We start from the raw sequence: 19,437 nt of genomic DNA, 5'->3' as shown, positions 1-19,437 counted from the left end.
TGTTTAAGAATATTTTTGATTTCAGTAATCTCATGTTTGTCACTTCCAGTTATGATCATATCATCAACATACAATAGTAAAATCACAATTCCTTCTTGAGATTTTTTAACAAAAAGAGCAGTATCAGTGTAACAAGATTTGAATTGAAGTTGATCAATTATCTTACTGAATTTGTCAAACAAAGCTTAAGGAGCTTGTTTCAAACCATACAGAGCTTTCTTAAGTTGAAGAATTTTTCCTTGAAGAAGATTCATATGAAGAGGAGGTTCCATATAACCAGTTTCATTAAGGTCTCCATTTAAAAAGGCATTTTTAACATCCATTTGATAAAGAGACCAACCTTTAATGGAAGCAATAGAAATAAGAGCTCTAACAAATGTCATACAGGCTACAGGAGCAAAGGTTTCCTCATAATCTATCCCATATTCCTGAGCATATCCCTTCACTACAAGTCTAGCTTTATATGTCTCAGGACTTCCATCACTTTTAGTCTTAACTTTATACACCCATCGAGACCCTATAGGTTTTTTGTCCTTTGGAAGGTTAACAATCTCCCAAGTTTTAGACTTTTCAAGAGCATTCAATTCACATTTCATAGCTTCCTCCCATTCGGGTTTGCCTTTGGCATCATTGTAATTAGTGGGTTCAACAAATGGATGTAAAGCTATAAGACAAGATCTATGTTTTGGAGAAAAAGAATCATATGAGACAAATTTTGTATGTGGCCTAGTCATTCTTTGAGATCTTCTAACAAACTCTTGTTCATTTCTAATAGGAGAATCACTAGTAGACTCATTCAGATCAAAGGGATCATCAATGGATTCACATCTGATAGGTAAAATCTCTACATTTGTGGTTTCTTCATCAAATGGATCATCAGTATTAGTATCAAAGTCATCATTAGTCAATACAAGGTATATTTAGAAAATAATAATCATTGGAGTTTTGTGAGATACTCTTATCAAATCCATTTTCATTTTCAGGAAAGGTCACATTCCTAGATACACGAAGTTTGTCATTTTTTAAATCATAACATCTGTATCCCTTTTGGTTTTCAGCATACCCTATAAAGACACAAGGAATAACCTTGTTAGAAAGCTTGTCATTTTGATCTGTTAGGACAAAACATTTACATCCAAATACTCTAAGACGATTGTAATCAGGTTATATTTTCAAAAGCTTGTAAATAGGAGATATATTTTGAAGACATGAGGAGGGCATTCTATTTATTAAGTAGACAGTTGTAAGAGCAACTTCTTCCCAAAATTTTTTTGGAACATTCCTTGAAATAAGTAAAGTTCTAGTTGTTTCAATGATATGTCTATGTTTTCTTTCAGCTAAACCATTTTGTTGAGGAGTTTTAGGACAAGACCTTTGATGAATAATTCCATTTTCTTCTAAATAATTTTAAATTCATTAGAAAAATATTCTCCTCCTGAATCAGTTCTTAGCATAATAACATTAGCATCAAATTGATTTTGAATCATTTTGTGAAAAATCTTGAAGTAACCAAAGACTTCATATTTAAACTTGAGGAAATATATCCAAGTATATCTAGTAAAGTCATCAACAAAAATTACATAATAAGAGAAGCCTCCTTTAGAGACCACGGGTGCCCGTTCTCATACGTCCGAATGAATTAATTCAAAAGGTTTAGCAAAAAGAAAATTCCTTGAACCAAAAGGTAGAGCTTTCATTTTTCCCAAAATACAATCATTATAGACAAAATTTTCCTTACAAAATTCCTTAGCAAAGGATAAGGTAGACAGTTTTTCTATGTGTGGATGCCCTAATCTTTCATGAAGAAGATTTATATCAACTTTCTTCATGGAATTACAAAAAGCTTTTTGGCCTAAGTCAAGAAAATCCATGTAGTACAAATCTCTTCTTCTATGGCCTTTCCCAATCCGCATCCCGGACTGACGATTCTGCACAATGCAATCTTTGGATGAGAAGAGGACATTGCACCCGTGATTGGTTATTTGTGAAACAGATAAAAGATTTAAATTCAATTTGGGAATGCATCTAACATTAGGAACTTTAAAAAGTTTGAGATTTTGAAGGTTCTTTTCAAGTTTTCCAATACTTTTAATTTTTAAATTTGTTTCATCGGCCGTAGAAACATATTTGTCCAAATAGATGTGTTTACATTCGGAAAGAATAGTTTCATTGGGAGTCATATGAAAAGAGGCACCCGAGTCTAGAAGCCAAGAATTCATACCTTGATTGGACGAGATGGTGGCTCTGACGAAAGAATTTCCCTTGATCAAAGGTTGAAGTGCTTGAACAAGTTGAGAGATAGAAGCTTGCATCCCTCCCATAAAGGCTTGAATGTCACTTAAAGAAGATTCTTCATTAGCTTGGGACATTTAGGTCTAATATGTCCCGTTTGTTTGCAATAATGGCATACAACATTTTTTGTAAAAATCTTCATTGCTTTGCTTGTTGAAGTGCGGAGGTCTATAAGACTTGACATTATATCCCGGTTTAGACATGGCAAGGACACTATCATTCTTGAGATTTTGACTTGTCAACCTTGTCTCTTCCATTGTTAACTCGGCAAGTGCTTCTTGAATCGTAAGAGGTCATTCTCTATGAAGAAGGGCTGTTTTTACTCCATCAAACTCCGGTCGAAGGCTATTAATGTATTTAAAAAGTTTGTCTTCTTCTAATTGTTGCCTTCGAAGAGCTAAATCAGTTGTCCATTTGGGTTCACATAATAAAAGTTGATCCCATAATTGCATTATTTCTCCATAAAATTCCCTAATAGTTTTGTCTCCTTGTTGTTCCAGCATAATGCCTCTTTGGAGATTGGCCTTGTGAGCAGCATCCTTTAAAGTAAAGGTTTCCTTTATATAATCCAAGCTTCGTAAGCTAATTGAAAATTGGATATTTGAGCTTGTGTGGCCGAATCTACACCCGCTTGAAGCCAATGAATGGCCTTATGATGACCACACTTCCAAGCTCTCCATTTCTTATTGTATTCATTGAAAGTCTTTTCTTTTTCATTTTCATTTAACTTCACTTCTTTCCCTTCAACTTTCTTTGTGAGAGATAGTTGTGGTTCCTCATCGGATCCATCTATATATCCCCAAAGATTTCTTCCCCAAAAAATATGTTCCATAGAAGAGGCCCATGTTCTATAATTGTTAGAAGAAAGCTTGGGAATGGTAGACAAGAAACCGAATTTTTTCTCTTTCATTTCAACAAAACAGAATTAAAAATAAGAAGAATCACACCTTATAGGTTTGAAGAAGAGTATGACTTTTGAACACAAGAATGCCTTTGAAATGCAGCAGTCTTCAAAATTTCAGCAATACACCAATGATAACAGCACAAGATTCTTCCGCCGCAAAGTTGGTTGCTGCAGCACTTCAAACAGCAATCTGTCGCAGCAGATTTGACAGCAACAGATTATGCCCACAGCAGCAGCGTAAGAACAGAATCAGATCAGAAACTGATCTGCCTTTGATCAGAGGCAAAACACCAAACAGTTGGTGTTCAGAAACCAGCAAACCGAGGTGCTTCAAAACAAGAAATAGCTGTTTACAGGGAACCTGGCTCTGATACCGTGTAAATCAGCAGATCTTCAACACAATACAGATATAAATCTGTATCTCACTCAAGACAAAGGAAATAAGTGCACTAAGGCACTTTGTGTTATTAACAAAAAATAGAAAAACTTCAAAGAAGCAATGATATACAAGAAGGCCAAGAGGCCTTTAAATAAGAACAACATGAGATAGCTGTTGGAGTCCCCAACGGTTAGAAAACTAGCCGTTGGGGAGTCCAACAGCTCCTATAGCTGACACAGTCAGCAAAGGAAATACAAAAAAAAGAAAAAATACAAAAAAAGAGATACAAAAATACAGGACAGCAACATATATATATATATATGTATATATATATTTTTTTAACAAGTTCATGCTGCCGTCTGAAGTTGTTTTGGTAGTTCATGCTGCTTATGTTTATTGAAATGATTTTATTTGGCGAGATAATCTAGTATTCATCCAAATTAGTTGCTCTGTAATTGAGGAAAAAGTGCCCAAAATATCCAGAACTAATTCAAAAGCCTTTAAGCCAAGGGGGCTAGCTAGTTAACTTGACGTTGGTTTTGGATTTGGCTTTAACTTTATTTTTCCAGAAAGGATCTAGAAATAATTTGATGATGGACATGGAACTTATGTTTACTGAGGTTGTCTTATATGGGATGTTTTTTTCTTGTTGGCTCAAGGCTGACATTGATTATATTGACTGAAGTGTATGGTAAACTCTTGCAACTTAGGCAAGATTCTGTGTCAACTCTTACACAACTTTTCCTATGCTCCTTGAGCCCCCAGTTAATCTCTATTATGCATTGATGCAGAACCACTTTGTTAGCTTTGTGGATCAGCCATGTGATGGACAAGGGATGTTTAGGTCATCTGATGCTTCTAAGGTTTTTCTTGTGTAATAATCTTGCAAATCACAAGATGCCTGGGATTGTATTCCTATGTGTTCACATTCCGGAAGAATATGCACCTATTACAATGCTTGAGGCTTATTACTAGATATGATTGTTTTGCTGGAATAGTAATCCAAGCATAACTTTGCTGCTATATCAAATAAATAGCTTGATATATATAACTGTAAAGAGTCTTACACACAATCAAGTCTACAAACAACTTACATACATTCACCCAATATGGTAAACCAAAATAGCATACAAAATGCTCCACAGCACAAACATAAGAATAGTGCATAAATGCACTTGAATCTGAATATGTAATATGTAAGAGGTAAAACCCTCTACCTTTGTATTAAAATTACAATGGGCAGCATGCCCTTATTTATAGAGAGGTTACATGAGAGGAGCTATTAAAATAGCTGTTGGGATAGCTGTTGGGCTACTCCCAACAGCTCTATTCAAACAGTCAACATTTTGACTGTTTGACAGAACCTGACAAAAAGGCTGTTGGCTGTTTTGACAGTCCAACAGCTCTAGTCAATTATGATTGTTTGACAAAAAGACAAAAAAATAAGAAATAAATAAAATTACAAAAATAAATAAATAAAAAAGTATTACAAGAATATAAGTATATACTTTAAATATATAGTTATATACATATATATATGTCATTTTCTAACAGTCTCCCTCAAACTTATGGTGAAATCACCGAAGTTTGTCAAGTAAAAAGTTGAATCTTGGTGAGCATAGTGCCTTGGTGAAGAAGTCAGCAAGTTGATATTCTGATGTCACATAGGGAAGATCAATAGTCTTCTTCAAATATTCTTCACGAACAAAATGGCAATCCATCTCTATATGCTTAGTTCTTTCATGAAATGTATGATTTCGAGCAATGTATATTGAACTCTTATTGTCACAGCACAATCTTGTAGGATTCTGAGGGTGAATCCCCATATCTGAAATCAGTTGTTTGAGCCACACGACTTCCATAGTAGTAGTTGCCATTGCTCTATATTCAGCTTCTATAGATGATAATGACACCTTTTGTTGTTTCTTACACCTCCATGAAATCAAAGATTCACCTAGAAATATACAAAAACCAGTTGTTGAGCGTCTGTTATTTGGATCTCCTCCCCAATCAGCATCAGAATATGCAATAAGATCTAAGGAGGAAGAAGAGGACAGAAAGACTCCCTTATTTATAGTGCCTCTGATGTATTTAATAATTCTCGTGTCTGCACTCATACGAGCTGATGTTGGAGCATGTTGAAATTGACTGGCTATATGTACAGCATGAGTTATGTCTGGTCTTGTAATACTTAAATACGTAAGAGATCCCACTAGCTGTCTGAAAGGAGTTGGATTGTCCAAAGGAACTCCATCATCGACTCGCATTTTCATTCCAATAATCTCTGGAGTATCAACAACTTTATCATCTGAAAGTCCCGACCTGTCAATAATATCTGAAGCAAACTTTGTTTGTGACAATATGTATCCTCGGTTAGAGTATGAAACTTCTATACCAAGAAAGTATCTTAGAAACCCAAGATTTGTCATTTCAAAAGACTTTTTCAAAAACTGTTTTACTTTCTTGATTCCCTCCTTTTCACTACCTGTAATCAACATATCATCAACATATAAAAGTAAAATTATAATACCAGCAGAAGAGTTCTTGATAAACAAAGTTGTATCAGTATAGCATGGTTTAAAACCATACCTTGTAATAACATTGTTAAAAGTATCAAACCAAGCTTTAGGTGCTTGTTTGAGGCCATATAATGCCTTTTTTAATTTAAGCACTTTACCTGAAGGAATTATTAATCCAGGTGGAATATCCATATATACTTCCTCATTGAGATTCCCATTTAAAAATGCATTTTTAACATCCATTTGAAATATATTCCAATTTTTAATAGCTGAAATAGCTACAAGCATTCGAACAATGGTCATCTTGGCAACAGGAGCAAAAGTTTCTTCGTAATCTACTCCGTATTCTTGAGAATATCCTTTGGCAACTAATCTGGCTTTATGCCTTTCCAAGGATCCATCACTTTTGGTTTTTACTTTAAAAACCCATCTACAACCTATTGTCTTTTTTCCTATAGGTAAATCCAGAATTTCTCAAGTATTAGCATCTTTAAGAGCTTCTAATTCTATGTGCATAGCTTTTATCCATTCAGGTAAATTTTTTGCTTCATTGTAACATGAGGGTTCAAAATATGAGTGGATAGCTATAAGACATGCTCTATGTTTAGGAGAGAATGAATCATAAGACACAAATTTATTTGGGATTCTTGAGGTTCGTTCTGATCTACGAATAGTGGTTTGTTCTGAAGGAATTTCTGATGCTTCATGATTACTTTGATTTACACCTTCATTGAATGCATTTCGATTTCTTCTAGTGTATACTATTGGTTCAACTATTGTTCTATTTTCAATAAGAGGTTCTACATAAATATTTTCATTATTAGACAATAGTTTGAACGAGAAAGAATAACCAGAGTTTATGTCTTCCGACATGTTTTCTTCAAATCCACTTTCATTTTCAACAAAATTAACATTCCTTGAAATGAGAAGTTTATCATTTTTGGTATTATAACATTTAAATCCTTTTTGTATTTCTGAATAACCAATGAACGCACATGAAATAGCTTTAGAACTATGTCACAGGGATTCGGCTAGCAGGGTGCCGCACCCGCGTCGACGCGACTCGACGCGGGTGCGGCACCAGGTGCAGTCAACCCGAGCCTGGGTGCGTTGACCGCACCCAAGATCATTTATGTCCTTTTTTTGGATTTTTTTTTTAAAATTGCCCCTGCGATTTTTTTTTAAAAAAATCTGCTGACAGCAGTTGTCAGCTGCTGTCAGCTCCTGACTTTTCAATGATGGTGGTAGCCTTGCTTGTGCTATCGTGCAGCTGTATATAAAAAAAAAATCTGCTGCTGTCAGGAGCTGACAGCTGCTGTCAGCTCCTGACTTTTCAATGATGGTGGTAGCCTTGCTTGTGCTATCGTGCAGCTGTATATAAAAAAAAACTGACAGCAGCTGTGACAGCTGTGACAGCTGCTGACTTTTCAATGATGGTGGTAGCTTTGCTTGTGCTATCGTGCAGCTGTATATACAAAAAAAATCTGCTGACAACAGCTGTCAGCTCCTGACTTTTCAATGATGGTGGTAGCCTTGCTTGTGCTATCGTGTAAAATTTGAAAAAACCCGCCCCCGACCCCTTATATATATTTACATTTTTTCCCTTGCCGCACCCCCGCACCCGGGTTTTTTGGAAGTGCCGAATCCCCGCACCCGCACCCGCCCGCGCCCGCACCCGCACCCGCACCCATGTGACATAGCTTTAGAAGATAGTTTATCTCCTTTATCATTCAAAACATAACATTTACAACCAAAGATTCTCAGTCTTTGATAGTCAGGTTGATATTTGAATAATTTTTCAAAAGGAATTTCATTAGATAAAGTTTTGGAAGGCATCTTATTTATAAGATATACTGAGGTTAATGCAGTTTCATCCCAAAGATTTTTTGGAACATTTTTAGCAATAAGAAGAGTTCTTGTAGTTTCCATAATATGTCTGTGTTTCCTTTCTGAAATTCCATTTTGTTGCGGGGTTCTAGGACATGATCTTTGATGTAAAATTCCTTCATTTTCTAAAAATTGTTTAAACTCATTTGACAAGTATTCTCCTCCAGAGTCAGTTTTGAGAATTTTGAGTTTACTTTCAAATTGATTTTTAATCATGTTATGGAATGTTTTGAAGGTTGCAAATACATCTGATTTATACTTAAGAAAGCAAATCCAACAATATCTAGTGAAGTCATCAATAAACACAACATAGTAGGAGAATCCGCCTTTAGAGGCTACAGGAGCAGGACCCCATACATCCGAATGAACTAATTCAAAAGGCATTGAGGAGTAAAAAGTTCTTTGACCATAAGGCAAGACTGTCATTTTACCAAGTAAACATTCTTTGCATTCAAAATTATCTTTACAAAGATTCTTGGTAATAGGTACAAAATTTAATTTTCTTATATTTGGATGCCCAAGTCTATGATGCCAAGTCCGTATGTCTTTTGTTTGGGCAGTGTTGCAAAATGATTCCTTTGGAATACAAAGGAAATCTATATAATAGAGATCTCCTTGCCTAGAACCTTCCCCAATCAATTTCCCGGACTGGCGATCCTGCACCCAACATTTACTTGATGAGAAAATGACATCACATCCATGATCCGAGATTTGAGAAACAGAAAGTAGATTAAGATGAAGTTTTGGTATAAGTCTTATTTTCGGAATATAAAAGTTGTTATGTTTTGACAAATCATTTTTAAAGATTCCAACACCCTCTATTTTCAAGGCAGTACCATCGGCAGTGGAAACAAATGATGCATTTGAATTAGGTTGACATTCGGATAGTATAGATCTATGTGGGGTCATATGAAAAGAAGCTCCTGAATCAAGAAGCCAAGAGCACATACCAGGAGTAAAAGAGGTTGTAATGGCCGCTCCTGAGGTAGATCCTTTAAGCAGTGGTTGCAATGCCTCCGTCAGTTGAGATAATGATTTGGTGAGGTCTTTGAGATTCAAAGTATCTTCATTTTGTTTTGATGGTGCAGCCGCAACACGCTTTTCTTGAGGCCTATATTTGTATCTAGGACATTGAGGCCTAATATGACCAGGCTCATTACAATTATGGCAAATGATTTTTGATTCTCCTCGATTCTTATTAAAATGATGAGGTTTATATGGCTTGATATAGTGTCTTGGTTTTGATGCGGCAAGTGCGCAATACTCTTCTTGACCATTGCTAGAAGTAGCAAGCACACTAACATTTTTACTCATGTTTAGCCTAGTCTCTTCTCCACTAAGTTTAGTGAGAATCTCATGAATAGGAGGAGGTGATGAAGATGATAGCAAGGAGGCCCTTGTTTGTTCAAACTCGGGTCTCAAACCATAGAGAAAAGCGAAAAGTCTCTCTTCTTCAACTTGAACTCTCCGCATTTCTATACACTTTCCTTCCCATTTGGGTTCAAATTGGGCAAGTTGGGTCCAAATGGAAGATAACTCCATAAAATAATCTCTTATATTCTTATCTCCTTGTTTAATGTTTCTAACTTTTTCTTGGAGATAATACTTGTGAGCCATATCTTTTTCGGTAAACATACCTCTAAGATATTCCCATGCTTCATTTGCCTTTTTGTAACACAAAAGGTTTGAGGCAATTTTTGTCTCAACTCCACTAAGCATCCATGAAAGAATTTTGGCATTTTTCATTTCCCATTCATCTAATTTTTTGTAGTATTCTTCCATGGCTTTGTTTTTTTCTTCAAGACTAGTCTCAACGTCATTTTCACCTAATGTAATTTTGGGAGTGGGTTCAAGAATAGTACTTCTTACAAATCCCCACAAACCTTGACCCTTGATGAATGTCTCCAAGTGTCCCGCCCAAATGTTATAGTTGTTTCCTTCAAGTTTGAATGGCGGAATGAAGTTGGAGTTGCTTGTATTGTGCGGAAAAAATTCACCCATGATGAATCCAAATAAAAAAAGGAACCACCAATCACGAAAGAAAGAAGGCACGCTTTACGAGGCAACTCACCAATGCACGGTTGATCATACACCATGCTCTGATACCATGTAAAGAGTCTTACACACAATCAAGTCTACAAACAACTTGACAAAACATACATTCACCCAATATGGTAAACCAAAATAGCATACAAAATGCTCCACAGCACAAACATAAGAATAGTGCATAAATGCACTTGAATCTGAATATGTAATATGTAAGAGGTAAAACCCTCTACCTTTGTATTAAAATTACAATGGGCAGCATGCCCTTATTTATAGAGAGGTTACATGAGAGGAGCTATTAAAATAGCTGTTGGGATAGCTGCTGGGCTACTCCCAACAGCTCTATTCAAACATTCAACATTTTGACTGTTTGACAGAACCTGACAAAAAGGCTGTTGGCTGTTTTGACAGTCCAACAGCTCTAGTCAATTATGACTGTTTGACAAAAAAGACAAAAAAATAAGAAATAAATAAAATTACAAAAATAAATAAATAAAAAAGTATTACAAGAATATAAGTATATACTTTAAATATATAGTTATATACATATATATATATATACATATACATACTCTTGTATTACGAAAAGTATGTATATATATATAAATATATATATATATATATATATTCAAGTATATACATATATATGTCATTTTCTAACAATAACCACTAAAATATGTTAACTAGAAATATGTGAACCAGAGTGTGAACTAAATATTTCTGTTACTTTTTCATAAATCTGACCCTGCAGATGTGTTCAGCACACTCTATTTGCTAGGAGTCATCTGTTGGATCATGTATTTTTGACGAAAAATATGATTTTTGGATGGATGCTTCAATATTTACAAAAAATCTGAGATGTTGATTTTCGAGCCTTAAAAGATCTTCTTATGCATTGTAATCGGACGATCAGAGAGCCGGTCCCCATAAAACCAAGCATGTAGATCACATTGTACAATGAGATTTAAAAAAAAATTTAAAAACCTCACGAAAATCTCGATTCATACTCTGGTTCACATATTTCCGGTTAACATAATTTTTGGTTGATCAGATCTCATTGATACGATCTACACGCATTCTTAAGTAGAAAACAAGTTTTGGATCATTCGATTGTGATGTCTGTATAGGTTTTTAAGTCCTTAAAAATCAACGGCCCACAATGTACCAAAGTTTTATGATTTAAACAATGCTATTTTATGTCCAAAAGACATGATTCAGAACATGATTCCTATCAAATAAACTATGTTGAACACATCTATAAAGCTTGATTGAGAATATGCAACCTGCATCTAGTATTTCTACCAGGTGGGTGTAGGTGCTCCCAGAGCACCGTTGAATTATATATACATATGTTCGCTGTTGTATATCAAATAAATAACTTGAGGCCTATGTAACTTGGACTCTTCTAACAGGGCACCGCACCCGCGTTGCACCCATACCCAAGTGGGTGCGACACTTGGACACAACTTCCTTTGTGTTAGGTGAACTCAACCACACTGAGGTCCATTTCTATCCAAAAGTATATTCAATTAACCCTAATCAAGTCCATTTTTATCTATATTATATATATAAATACATAAATGCATACAAATACATGTAGTGTTAACTTAAAACTGTTAAAAATTATATATATAACCTTCCCGCACCCCCGCACCCAAGTTTTTTTAAAGTGCCACATCTCCGCATCCGCATCCGTACCTCCACCTATGTGACATAGCTTGAGGCATGTGGTCCGCTCATCAGTATATTAGGAAGTTAATGCCCGCCAGTTTGCAGGTTGTTATCTCTGTTTCTCTAAGGCTCTTTTCAAAGGGAAGGTTGATTTCTATTGGCTTCTTCTTTACTTAACCGATTGTTGGATGATTGGTAAAAAGCATGTGAGAATGCATTGTTCCTGACGGCCTGACCCCTTCATAGGTACATAGCTATGTCACATGGGTGTGGGTGCGACACGGGTGCGGCGCGAATTTAAAATTTTTGGACACGGGGACTCGGCTATATATATATATATATATATATATATATAAGTGCAAAGACAGCACAGTCACAGTCTGTGACAGTGCACAGCACAGTTCACTGTGCAACCCCGCCTCCCCAAGATTTTTTTTTAATTCTGTAGCCCAGAATTTTAAAAAAAATCAAAAAATGGACCAAAATGCGTTGACTGCACCCAGGGTCGGGTTGACCGAGTCGGAGCCGCACCCGTGTTGGTGCGTGTCGACGCGGGTGCGTCTACCTTGGAGCCGAGTCCGTGTGACATAGGTACATAGACAGCCTTGTTCTTGTTGATGATGTCCATAGATTTGGGATGAAAAGCATCATAGGGAGGTTGCCATATGCAGATGATGCTGGCAGTCTCTGCATTCCTAGGAAGGTTAAGGACTGTAGCAATGTAAGGAAAGAAGAGCATTTATGATCATTACTCTTTTTTTGTTCCATTTTTTCTTGAATGTTCTTCCAAATTGTCATTTTAGACATTCATGATTGGGGATCAGGCAAGAGATTCCACACAAACCATGCTTGCATGGTTTGATAGAGATATAGAAGAGGAAACCTGAAGAGAAGGTCCATTTGGAACAAAAATTGTAGCGGTGCCATTGATCCATGCGATGTAAGTCCTCTTTAAGTTATTGTGGCCTTCAGACACCTTTGGTGCTTGATGCCTGTAATTTTTTTTGGCGTTAAAAATAATAAAGAAGAATATTTGAACCAGAAATGATCCTTTCTAGATGTTGGTTACTTTGTTGCCATAACTAGGCTAAGCTGTAAAAGGACAGCCATATATGTGAAATCGATCAGATTAATATTTAAAAATTCACTTGATTCAATGTTGTATTGAAGCTTTTTATGTTGTTCTGTGCATAGTCCCTGCGATGGTCCAAAAGTTTAACTATTTTGCAGGCTAACTAAATGACTAACAATGTTTGTTTTGTTTCTAGTTACTTATGCGTATGCCCATTTGTCACTATAAGCAAACTATTTCATGTGTAATTAATTTTCCTGATAGATAGATGTAACCTGTTTTTTATATTGTGACTTGTCTGCTGTTCCAATCTCCAGTATTTTATAGTATTGACATTTCTTACTGGTTTATGGAACAATCATAAAAGGGTCTGTATGCAACTGGAACTTCTTTAAATCTCTAGGTGTTCTACATGAATAAATAATTATTACTGAAGATTCTGTTATCTTTTCTGGTAATAACAGACCCATGCTGTTGCAGAGGAGCTTTTATCACACCACAAACAGACCCATGGTGTAAGTTTTGGTGGTACTGCTCTAAGGGGAGAAAGAGAGCGCCTTGTGAAGGGCGTAAATCTTTTGGTCGCCACTCCTGGTAGACTTCGTGATCATCTTGAAAACACTTCAGGGTTCATATATAAGAATTTGAAGGTAGATATTCTATGTCTGTCATCATGCATTTTGAGTAATTTATATATCATACATGTTTTTTTTTTCTTTCTGCAAATCTGAATTATTATCTCTTGCTATCTGATTGTGCTATAGGGATTTACTGAATTAGGTAATTGCAGTTCTTCCTGTTGGAAGAAATATATTATATGGGGTTGTAAACACTGTCGTTACTGCATTCATTTCTTTGTCAAAGGAGGTTGTTCCTGCAGTAAAACCACTTTGGGTTCCATGCTAAGTGACTTGTTGTTGTTGTTTGCTGAATACCCATTTTCATCCGACTACGTTTTTCCCATGTGGCAGCTTTATCAACTCCCACGCTATGATGCATAGCATGGGTACGAGTACTTGGTGTTCTGGATCGGGTTGGGTCCAACCTTGATCCAACCCAAATAACTTTTGTTTTCCTTTTTTTTGTTTTGTTTACGTTTGACCTGGAGTGTAAGGGCAGGGAGGAAGAAGAAAAAGGAGAAAAGAAGAAGAAAGAGGAAGGAATAAAAAGAAGAAAAAGAAAGATGAGAAGGAAGAAGAAAGAGGAGGAGAAAGAAAAAGTAGAGGAGAGAGAGAGAGAGAGAGAGCATACCGGTTCTTCCTCAACCTTCTGAGAGAGAGAGAGAGAGAGAGAGAGAGAGAGAGTTGTGTTCGGTGGGGGGGAGGGGGCTGCTGAGGGATGAAAGCCTCCCTCTCTGCCCAACCCACCACTTTATTTTTTTTAATCCACCCACTTTTTTAGTTTTTAAATAAAATTTCATTTCTTCTCCTTTCTTTTCAAAAATTGCAGTCAACCTCCTTTAAATATTTTTTTTTCTAATTTCTGATATGGACCTTAATGTGGATCCACACTTGATCTAGACCCAAACTCTCTCTCCCTCTCTCTCTCTCTCTCTCTCTCTCTCTATATATATATATATATATATATATATATATATATATATATATATATATATATAGGGGCAGAGGCACATTAAGGGGAGGGTGGGCACGTGCTCAACGGGCTGACAGGCCGAGATTGCCTCCCCTTTCCTAAATCTTCGTTCCCCCAAAATCTCTAGCTCTCTCTCCACGGCTCCGCCCTCCCCGTAACGGTGCGACCCCACCTCTGTGGCACCCCATCTCTGCTGCTCCACCCCTGCTCGTGATCCCACAGCCAGCCCCGACCCAACCCAGGGGCATGGCATACCCGCACCAAGTCCTGTACCCGTACCCGTGTCCTGCTGTGTCGAAACAGGTATGGGGGTGCATGACGTGTCTATTTGACAGATTAGGAATTAGATCCTTTCAAATTTTTCTAGATTTTTTTTGCTGGGTTTTATCACTTTTATGCCATTTTTAGAATCTTGCAATTATTTGTTGCTTGTTACTTTTCTAAGCTGAAATTTGTCAATGTTGCAGTGTCTTATAATTGATGAAGCTGACCGTATACTGGACCCTAACTTTGAGGAGGATATGAGAAAGATTCTTTCACTCCTACCTAAGGTATGCTTATGCTTCTTTGGCATGGAAAACATTTCCTTCAGTCATATGCTATAGCCTGATCTAGATCTGAATGTTCATCCAATTTTCATTCATGTGGATCAATGATGCCTCAATTTGGGGTGCCATGGTTCTAGCCTTAGTTGTCAAAGGCGGTGTCTAGGCAACCGAGTCACAGCCCCGCCACCTGGGTGACCAGGTCTGGGCGGTGGGGCCCTATTTTGCAGCCTAGGTTGTCACCGCCTAGGCTTTTTTTAAAGCCTAGTTTTTTTTTGTTTTTTTTGTAAAGATTTTTTTTGTAGACATCATTTGTTTTCTTCTTCGAAGAGGAGAAAAAGAAGAAGAGAAGACATTTTATTTGTATATTGCTTGTATTATGTCTATTGCTGAGAAGAATAAGAAGACATATTATTTGTTTATTGCTTGTATTATGTCTATTGTTGAGAAAAACAAGAAGACATTATTTGTCTATTGTTGTTGACTTTTTTGTATACATGATTTTATTTTTTGTGTATTGTTCATTCGCATTGTTAGTTGTATGGTTTGTTTATTCAATTATTAATTTATTCAATTGTAATACAATTGTTTTACAATGTTCAACTACATATTATTTTTCTATTGCTTATTATTGATTGATTTTATGTTGTATACATGTTTCTTATTATATTTTTTATGTTTTTTTTTTTTTTTGTATTTTGGGTACCGCCTAGGACACCTAGGCCCCGCCTAGGCCTTTTTAGGGGCTCACCGCCTAGGCTCCGCCTAGCTTCTATGACAACTAATGTTCTAGCAAGGTTGGCTGCTAGAGCGTGTAGAGCCCTCTATACCAGTGAGACTGATTTTCTGAGTGGTTCCAATGAGTGAACCTGGCTCTCAGTGGAGTTTCCTCACTACCTTTAATGCTGGTAGCTCATCTGTTGGAACTGCTGAAGGTCAAACTGTTTATTTTTCAGCATCGATTGGAATCTAAAATCCATTATTCTAAATTATAAATGAAGCACTTTGCATGTCTGCTTATATGCATGTGCATTGTGTGTGTTTGTGCTCGTGTGCATGCATGTTTGTGTAGTGCAATGAAGGGTTGTATGCTGTGCTCAGGAACGATGAAATCTCTTGTTTGTGTGCACGTGTCTGTTTGTGCGTGTGTGCATACGTGCATGCCTGATTTTGAATCATAGTCACAGATGCAACCGGTAAATTGAAAATATGTGCTACATAAATCTTATTTTTTTAGAGAACAATTTAAAAGGTAAAAGTATCGTAATATTTTCACAAATAATTTTATAACGATATTGTCACAATAATATCATGATATTTTCAGTTACTTTTTAACTCTTTTGTTTATTTCTTTTATATATCTTAAGTATGTTTTTCTTCTTTCTTTTATATTTATTTATTTCTTTCTTTTATTATATTTTATACCTGTGTATTTATTATTTAAACATATTATTTATTTATTTGTTTATTTCTGTTATTTTATATTTCAAATTTTTGTAAGCCCTGAGTCTTTTTTGAGATTATCTTAAGATTTATAAATCAAAACCTATATTATCGCAAGATTTGCCTTGTGATATATAGCCAGGACAGATATTTGTGACTATGAACGAATATCCCAAATCCCAGTATGGTCTTTGCTAGCAGGAGCTGGTATTTTGGTATTGTCAAACTTATTATTCATTATACCTTGTTTTAAACAACTCCTTTTGGGAATATGTTGCAAGTTGTGTGTAATTGTTTTGTGACATTAGTAATGTGTACTGTATTAATAAATTCTTTTCTTTTAATTTCCCGTTGACATTTCTTAACAAAAGGGAGATATTAAAGTAGTTAGTAATCTTCTTTCCAGTTCATTGCTTGCATTTATTTTGGACTAAACGATCTATATTAGGTGAATTTTCAATTATTTTGGATTAAATAATTTATATTAGGGTTAATCTACCAATAAACCAGTTAGGTTTAACATTAGTTGGATTAAAAAATGACTCAAACACACTTAAAAGATGACATTTTTTAAAATGAAAGGTTACTTTTTGAGGACAAAAAGGTATCATAAAGTTACTTTTTTGGAAAAGGTGTTTGACTTTTCAATTCCCTCCAAGTTCAAAAGACTTGTAATGCCCAAAAAAGTAACCTTGCATTTTCAAAAAATGCCATTATTTTATTGGTGTTTTAGTCATTTTCATAAGGTTGAATCCATCTAATGTTAAACCTAACTGGTGTAATGGTAGATTAACCTTTTATATTAAGTGAAATGTCTAACAACACATCCTTGTTTGGTGTGTGCAGACAAGACAAACTATTCTTTTCTCTGCCACTCAGACTAAAAAGGTTTGCTATCCTCACTATAGCTTTTGGATCTTCAACGTTTGATGTTCCTTGAGGTAATCATGTTGTGCTGATGGTTTACAATAGGTTGCCGATCTTATACGTTTGTCATTTCAGTCTTCTCCAAAATATATTGGTGTGGATGATGGGAGGATGAAGGTAAATGTTTGGATGGGTTCCATATCATGGTTCTATTTCCTTTTTCTTCTTTACTTGTTCACTTGATTTATCAAGCCTGACCAACTTGATGTTTGCATTGTAGGCTACTGCTGAAGGCTTGCAGCAAGGCTATTGTGTGGTGCCATGTGCAAAAAGATTTGTTCTTCTATACTCTTTCTTGAAAAGAAATAAGTCAAAGAAGGTTATGGTTTTCTTCTCTTCTTGCAACTCGGTCAAGTTCTACTCTGAACTCCTTAGATACATTAACATTGAGTGCTTTGATATTCATGGAAAACAAAAGCAACAAAAAAGAACCTCTACATTCTTTGACTTCTGCAAAGCAGAAAAAGGTTTTCTTTTGTGCACAAATGTTGCAGCCCGGGGACTTGATATCCCTTCTGTGGTTAGTTCTTTTCTTCCTCTTTTAGCAGGTTAGTTTTTTTCATTATACCATTTGCTGAGCTGGATGCTCACTTGATTGTTACTGTATTTTTGGTCTCATTTGTAGGACTGGATTGTCCAGTATGATCCTCCAGATGACCCGAAGGTGCATCTTGTTGTCATGATCCACTTGCTAAATATGCTCTTTCTTCTTCTCTTGTAAAGTTGTGGTTTATTTGCTTTGTGTTTCAGGAATACATTCATAGGGTAGGTCGAACTGCCCGTGGGGAATTTGGGAGTGGCCACGCTCTATTGTTTCTACTGCCAGAAGAGTTACAATTTCTCTCTTATCTAAGGGTCTGTTTCGAGTCTTTACTCGCTGAGTTATGTCGTCATTGCATTGGAATTATTAACTTTATTACATAAATGGAATCTCATATACTTCTTTGTTTCCAGAAAGAAAGGATTCCACTAAAAGAGTACGAGTATAATGAAAACAAGCTGGCAAACATTCAGGCTGCTTTGGTATCCAACTTTCCTAATGATCATTGGCTGCTTGTTTATTGAGTTACTGTAATGTGAAATAACCTTGATCAATTGCTTTTAACAGGATAAGCTGGTAGCGAACAATTATCACCTTCTCCGCTCGGCAAAAGAGGCATATAGTTCTTATATCAAAGCATATGCATCTCACTCCATGAAGGAGGTATTCAATGTTCACCGCCTAGATGTTCAGGTAATTCTGAGCATGATTGGATAAGGTTTCTGCTGATTGTTATTCCTTTTGCAACGTTACTGCTAGTTTCTCCATCAAGTGATTATACTTGTTCATTTGGGTACAGGCCGTAGCTGCTTCCTTCTGTTTTGATTCTCCTCCTATGATAAATCTGAACATTGACAGCAGTGCTTCCAAGTTCAAAAGAAAGATGCATAAAGATGGGTGGAATCGACACGGAATTAGTGAGCGGAACCCTTATGGTAAAAATGGTTAAGAATGACAGTAGATAGTAAGAAACTAAGTATTCACTAGGTAATGTTCTGCCTACATTGTATAAACAGGAGGAAGGCAGCGGAGATGATCAGAGTTTACGGCATGCGGATTGGTGAAGTAGTTTCATTGATCTAATTTATTTTTGTAACTATTGAATAATTAAATCTTTTGTATTTGTCCAGCAGACATAAAAATTTTGGTAGTTGGCGGGTTCATGTGAGGAGTTTCTTCAGTTATCATTGTGAAGTGCTAGGACTCAGTTTTCATGTCTATATAGCAAAATATTTGGTATGTTATGCTTTTTCTTTGGAATATATCCATTGAGACATCTTTTGTCAAGCGAGGGCTTGCATTGGGTGCAAAAAGAGGGCATATCAGTTTTCAAAGATAGGCAAATGATATCAGAATAGTTGTTTCGGTTTGTGAGTTACTCTCACTAGCATGGAACCGATTTATCTTGGGTTGGATAATTGCAAGTAGGAAATGGATCATGCTATGGGGATAATGTTTATTACCAGTCCTGCTGGTATGTGGGGTTTCGCTTGTTTAGGTCTGGACTCAGCTTGGGCTCGTGCTGAGCTAAGCCAAGCTGAAGCTTGTGACGAGCGTGTCTTGCTGAGTCCGAGCTGTCTCTTGCAGAAAAAATTCCCCATTTTATAGAGCAAGAACG

At 36.2% G+C, this 19,437-nt stretch overlaps 1 protein-coding gene across 2 annotated transcripts in view; it reads left to right on the top strand.

Moving 5' to 3' along the window:
* The window catches only part of LOC149832054 (ATP-dependent RNA helicase HAS1-like), a 36,156-nt gene extending 17,167 nt beyond the window's left edge, over positions 1–18,989 (top strand). The window contains exons 3-13 of one of the 2 annotated variants that reach the window (XM_090012341.1): positions 13,235–13,420; positions 14,831–14,914; positions 17,198–17,239; positions 17,324–17,395; positions 17,499–17,798; positions 17,904–17,942; positions 18,029–18,133; positions 18,233–18,301; positions 18,387–18,512; positions 18,619–18,754; positions 18,836–18,989. In XM_090012341.1, the coding sequence (XP_089868467.1) occupies positions 13,235–13,420; positions 14,831–14,914; positions 17,198–17,239; positions 17,324–17,395; positions 17,499–17,798; positions 17,904–17,942; positions 18,029–18,133; positions 18,233–18,301; positions 18,387–18,512; positions 18,619–18,754; positions 18,836–18,855 (1,179 nt within the window). In that variant the 3' untranslated portion in view covers positions 18,856–18,989. The other variant, XM_090012342.1, reaches the window with a different exon arrangement.
* The last annotated feature ends 448 nt before the right edge of the window (positions 18,990–19,437 follow it).

The sequence above is a fragment of the Nuphar pumila genome, chromosome 7 (genome assembly GCF_984573655.1).
Source record: "Nuphar pumila chromosome 7, dmNupPumi1.hap1.1, whole genome shotgun sequence".
NCBI classification, from domain to species: domain Eukaryota; kingdom Viridiplantae; phylum Streptophyta; class Magnoliopsida; order Nymphaeales; family Nymphaeaceae; genus Nuphar; species Nuphar pumila.
This window is presented reverse-complemented; position numbering and strand designations above follow the sequence as displayed.